Raw genomic sequence first — 6,000 nt, 5'->3', positions numbered from 1 at the left:
AAATGGTTCTGGCAAAAAAAAAAAAAAAAAAAAAAAAAAAAAAGACACACACACACACACACACACACCCCCCCACCCCTGGAAGATGAAGCAGCCTGGCTTCTGCTGCTGTTGCCCCTCGCCCTTCTGAGAGCTGGCGCGGTGGGGAGCACTTTGTCACCTCTGGGATGTGATTCAGCCTTGAGCCAGACCAATGTCACCAGCCAGCCAGGGCACGCATGGCAGCGGTGACAGCCAGACGGGCTCAGCCTGAAGGCCAGGGCCGGTGTTTTAGGCTGACACCCTCTCTGCTAACTGCAGTGGACCTGGACTCCGGCAGCAGCCGGGGCCAGGGGCAGCTGTGAGCTAACAGCCCGCCGTTGTTTTCAGAGGCGCGGTGAGGATAGCACATCTGTGCAGATGTGAAATCCCGCAGATTCCGGCCAGGGAAACACTGACCTCTGGATGAACCTTCGCCTCCAGCGTCCCTCATCTCCCATCAGCAGCTGAGCGTGGAGCCCCGAAAGCGGAAGGCAGCACAGGGAAGGAACCGCGCCATGCAAGTGCTCTAGCCCCCGGCGCAGCCCCTGGCGCGCCCGGCCCCGGCGCCGCCTTGCCCGGGGAACCCCAGCCCTCTCCTCCCTGCATCCCAAATTGCTGGGCACGGGTCTGCACATCGGGCACGGCCGATGAAATCAGCTGAAAAGTCCCTGATTTTGATCAGGGACTTCTGCGGAGAATCCCTGGGCATTTGCATCCCAAGGCTGTGAACTCCCTTCGCAGGAGTGCCCAGCCGAGCGAGCCGGGCGCGGACCGAGAGCCGTCCAAGGCGCTCTGCAAATACCGAGAGGCTTTTCATGAACTGTGCTGAAGGCACGAACGGGAAGAGATTTGCTCCCGTAAATCGCAGGGCATCCCGTGCTTCTTGCCACTCCTGGCCTCCAGGCTGGCTCCCAGGTGCCCAGAGTGCTCTGTTAAAAGAGAGATGCCCATGTTCCCCCAAAGGCTTTCACGTGAGAGGTCTCCAAAGGACAGGAGGAATGAGCAGCAGGACAGAGGCTTGGTAGAAGAGGGGATGGAGCTACTTGCCCAACGTCACAGCCGTACCGCAGGGTGACAGACACTTGCGCCCATCCTGGGCATTAAGGAGGCAGAAGAGCATCTGGTTATCTAAGTACCTCAAATCTATACATCTTTCCCAATAACTAGTGACAGAAATGCTGTTTTCTGCGCATTCCCCTGACCGCAGAGAGCAGCGGGGAGCTGGAAGGCAAACGCTGAGCAGCTCTGAGCCCGACGCCTCTCGCGTCAGCGGCCACAGCAGCTGCGTAGCAAATACTCCCCGAAGGACGGCAGAGCTTTGCCTTTCAGCTGTGTCCCATCGCACAAGCACAGTCAAAATACTTTCCACAGAAACTCCTGGTTTGGCTGGGGAAGGAAGTCCCACCCAGAACACCAAGATCAGGAAAAAGCTTTATTTGCAAAGACATTATTGACAATTTACATAAACTTACATCCTAATTTATATACATTATGTATATTTTATATACAGATAGTGTCTTGAATAAAGATGTCGAAGCACAAAACAGCATCAGTATATCACCGTGCAGCTCTAACAGGTAACGGGGGGAGTCGTGTCTCTCTTCCCACAACTCCTCTCCTGTTATGCTTTTGCTGGGGAGTCTGAGAGGCTTCCTTCCAGCCTGGGAAACAGCATCAGTATATCACCGTGCAGCTCTAACAGGTAACGGGGGGAGTCGTGTCTCTCTTCCCCCACTCCTCTCCTGTTATGCTTTTGCTGGGGCGTCTGAGAGGCTTTCTTCCAGCCTGGGAGTGATGAACATGGGGTGGGGTGGGGTGGGAGTCAGGCTTGTATGGGTGCAGCCATGAAGCGCAGCTGCCGTTGTCCCTTCCCACTTGCCCCAAAGCCTGCGCCAGGACTGCCCGGGGCCAGGACAGGAGCCAGGGCGGGGGGCACCAGCCCCCAGCGAGTGGGAAGGACTCCCCGCCCTCCACCTCTTACTGGGGAGAGGGGAAGGAACATGAACGAGCTAATGCACTTTGCTCATCTCCCTCCCAACGCAGCTCGGGTGCCCTTTTCTAAGCACCTGATGTTGCTCAGTCAGCGGCAGGACGATGCCAAGTCCCCAGACGGGGACAGTGGCAGCAGGGAGACCACAACCGCTTACCTGGGTGAGAAAGGTGCTGGAGGGAAGCAAAGGCCAGGCAGTTTTGGGTAGGGAGCCATGACCTAAAGCCTCTACTGAAGGGAATTTTTCCTTCAAAAGGGGCCCTGAACACAACAGCCGAGCTGGCTTCCCTAGAAATTGTCTCCGTAGAGAGGAGCTTGGGAGGGAGAAGGGTTTCAGACGGTGCATTACATACCGATGATCTGCTTGCTACACTTCTGCAGCTGGAGTCCAGCCGAAAGTTGGGCAGCAGAGCCAAGGCACGGTAGGTAAGAGCAGAGCCAGCAAGTACCACAGGAGAGGAGGGCTGTCACACGGGAAGCCAGTGGTGACTGCTTTCATGTCCACCATCTCGGATACGCTATAAATGAAGCAATTCCTTCTCAACCAGCCTAGGAACCGAGATACATCAAAATTCAAAGACGTCAGAGGGAAAGACTGGAGGCAAGGCCCTGTTCCTGCTGGAGTTTGTTAAAACCTCCCACATGCATCCTCCTCACGCTCCTCTCAGCTGCTTCCAGGCCTTTTCGGCTCCAGTTAAGGGGAAGAGGCACCAAAGATGGTGGGACACTATCTAGAGAAGCATCACACAGAAGCAGCTCTACTACAGCCTAGGTAACCTGCACTGTAATACTTCATTAATGAGAACGTGTTGTTAGAGAGGCCAAAGGGTTTCAAGTATAAAGACTCTCCGTGGCTGCTACAGGACTGGTGATCCGCCCGCTCATCCCAGGGATGAACACGGCTCTCGGTACCAAGGCCACCTGCAGTTGGGTATTCTCTGCTCTCCAACTCCATGTCCAACTCCAACCCCACGTCCCCAACTCAGCTACACCGAGCTCACGCTTTGGTGTAACATGAGCATCAGAAAAAGCCCACGAACACCTTCCACGGCAGGAACCGCTCCCTTCTGCTCTCCTCCCGCATCCCAGGCACATGCCAGAGAGGGAACCCGACAGCGATGCCTGGGGCTTTTACGGAGCGAAGGGATTCTCCCTCTGCCTCCTCCTGCCTGCAGCCACAGTCAGGAGCAAATCCCAGATCTTGCCAGTGGCGGACAAGGAACGCAAACTCCACCCATCGCGCTCTCCCAAGTCATTGCGTTATTTATGCTTGCCCCTAAGTCTTGCTGCTCAGGCTGTATTCTAAAGCAATTCTGTTAATGATTTACTTAATGTTCTCACTATACACAGTTGTCCTGATTCATTCTTGTCAGAGGAACATGTCCTTCTTAATCCATTTTAAAGGAAATAAACCACAAAGACTAGTTAAGTGCCCCTAAGGCTCTTGCTAGTCCAGCATGTTAAGGCTAGAAAGGCGAACATATTGAAAAAGAAATAGCAGGCAATTTTTCATGCAGTTATTTTACAAACTGTACGCCTCCTGTGAATAGCGAGGCTGTAGCCAAAGCTGGGTGCCCCCAAGAAATATTTATCTCCCAATAACTGCAATACTTGGCAAGTGAGATCACTCGCTACGGACGGGGAAAAGTGACGGAGCCAAGAATGCTTCAGCCAGGGTGGACCCTTCTGCGGTCAGATCAGTCGCTCCAGCGTGGTGCTGAGACACGTCCGCTCCCCCGTCCCTGCAGGTGACCGCGGCTGAGCCACCTCTGCTTGGAGATGGAGGCCATCACCAAGACGTCGGTTCGGGACTTGCCCCATTTGCTACATAGGCTGAAACTTCACTACCCTCTTTAGTTCTCAAAGAAAAAAGATGCTCTGAAAAGACATCCAGTTAAAAAAAAAAAACAGACAACCGACACAACCAAGCACAAACCAAGGCATGACACAAAAGAGCAATTAGCGCTTCAGCCTCTTCCTCAGCTCGAGCACATCTTATAGCTTTAGGTCTCCCCAGTTGAGGGGAGGTAACGGGAGAGAGTTGCTCAAGAAGCCAAAAGAAACAATAGCGTCCCAGCTCTTCTATTAGTCACCAGAAATCGAGTTATGACTAGACTCAGCAGGGCTCAGAGAAAAGAAAAAGTGGTGACTTCATGCTGGACCAGACTTTTTAAATACAATTTTTTTTTTTTGCTAGAGACTCCATCACCACTTACTAGAGCATTTTAGGTAGAAGGGTGCCAAAAGGAAAGGGGTGCGGGGAGGAAGGATGAAAACCACAGCTAAAAGCAGGACAGTTGCTATTAAGACAGGAAAAAAAAAAAAATTCCTGTTTGAATAATTTTATTCTTAAACATGACAAACTTCTTCAGAGTGTTTTCACAAGTACTTGTGTCTGCTCTACGCGGCTCGGTGAAGCCTGTAGAAATGTGTTCTGGTTTGCAAAATATTAATTAAAAAGACAAAAAACCCCCAACAAAACACAAATTGCTGTAACAGCAGCAGTACTTTAAGGCAGCCCCTGTTAGGGCAAGGTATACCTCTGGGGTAATGGCAGGAGCTGAAAGTAGCAGAGGCTCTGGAACCGGTAGTCGGCATTTTCTTTGGGACTTTGTGATTTCTGGAATGTGGAGGCAGTTTCCTATCTGCTAAGCCTGCTCTATTAAGTATTCGCCTTCCTCTCGCACTTACTGCTTTTGCAGCCTGCTTCCAAGCTCTAGGTAGAGGCACTTCGCCGCCTTTGCTCGCACTCCTGAGGATGAATGTAAACACCACTGACCCTGTCTTATTCACCTCCCTTTGCACCCCGTGGCCGTTGCAGTTCGAACTGGGAAGGCAGAAAACCAGAAACCCCCTTTCTTGCTTTCATTAGCGTGCAGAAGCAGGAGTGCCTGGGTGGGACAATTTTGACATTAGTCTGTCTTCTCCCGCTACCGCCTGGGATGCTCTTGCTAGTGCAACATAAAAGCAGAGACCCACACCACTCTCAACAAGCCTCGTGTGAAGATCACAGAGCAGAATATCAGTGCAGTAATACTTGAAATACTGAGACAAGGCAGACACAACAGCCTTTCTTCCTCACAACGCTTTTTCAACTAGCTTTTTGATCCAAGTCTCCATGCAAGTCTCAGAAGACAATTGTGCTTCCTGTATTCACATATAGGAATAAATAGCTCTGGATCAGTTTTCTTTATGGCCGGATTACAGAACCCCCTGAAATACTGATACGCTTATGAACAGCAGCACTGTGCAGTTCTGTGAGTATCCTTGGACATGCCAAGTTCATCTAGGATGCTGGTGCATCTCCTAGGCGTATGGCCCCAAAGAAAGTTGTGTGCTTGCTCATGTTGATGGAGATGTCAGCATGGACCATTTTCACAGCGATCTTCTGCCTGGCTTTGAGGAGGCAGACCCCAGCTGTATAGCAGGTATTGAAGTTGGTCTTGCCGGTCTCAATACTCCGAGTGCATTGCAGAAAGGGCTTTTCATCCACCACCACCTCATAGCTGGCAAAATCTGTGAAGTTTATGTAGTATACCTGATGTGAAGCAGGAAGAAGAAAGGTATTAGGGAGTGCACAAGGAACAAGTCCACATTCCTTTCAGTGTGTACATATATGTTCCCTCCGCTAACGATCCCTTCCTTGGCCCCGGGACACCTATACTCATGGGAGGTTGACTTGTTCGAGGCAGAAAGAACCCCAAGCCAACCAAACACGAGGAAACTCTGTATTCCACTTCATGCTAACACCAGCATGCAAGCATCCGTGAATCCATGTATCTAAGGCTGAGCTACGAATCCTCGCTTCAGACCCTGCTTATACAGGAAAAATTACAAACCTGCACAGGCTTAGTTAGAAAAATGTGTAGACAACCCTATCTGCTACAAACAGCTTTTCATCCAACAAACAAACAGAAATATTGTAACTGAAGTCCTCTTTCACTTACCTGGCCAGTCCTGCCTTCTGGGTCCCATGAGCCTCCTTTAGT

General features: G+C 51.3%; 2 protein-coding genes across 2 annotated transcripts in view; both read right to left on the bottom strand.

The window, feature by feature from the left end:
• LOC103906227 (leucine-rich repeat-containing protein 32) overlaps positions 1 to 2,519 on the bottom strand; it is a 6,853-nt gene extending 4,334 nt beyond the window's left edge. Inside the window, exon 1 of the mRNA XM_009288097.1 lies at positions 2,461 to 2,519. Coding sequence (XP_009286372.1) covers positions 2,461 to 2,519 — 59 coding nt within the window. The remainder of the gene's footprint in view (positions 1 to 2,460) is intronic.
• The window catches only part of EDA (ectodysplasin A), a 37,814-nt gene continuing 33,720 nt past the window's right edge, over positions 1,907 to 6,000 (bottom strand). The window contains exon 9 of the mRNA XM_009288096.2: positions 1,907 to 5,549. Within this exon, the coding sequence (XP_009286371.1) occupies positions 5,298 to 5,549 (252 nt within the window). The 3' untranslated portion in view covers positions 1,907 to 5,297. The remainder of the gene's footprint in view (positions 5,550 to 6,000) is intronic.

Source organism: Aptenodytes forsteri, unplaced genomic scaffold, assembly GCF_000699145.1.
Source record: "Aptenodytes forsteri isolate BGI_AS27 unplaced genomic scaffold, ASM69914v1 Scaffold72, whole genome shotgun sequence".
Lineage (NCBI taxonomy): Eukaryota > Metazoa > Chordata > Aves > Sphenisciformes > Spheniscidae > Aptenodytes > Aptenodytes forsteri.
Note: the sequence above shows the minus strand (reverse complement) of the source record. Positions and strands in the feature narration are given on the sequence as shown.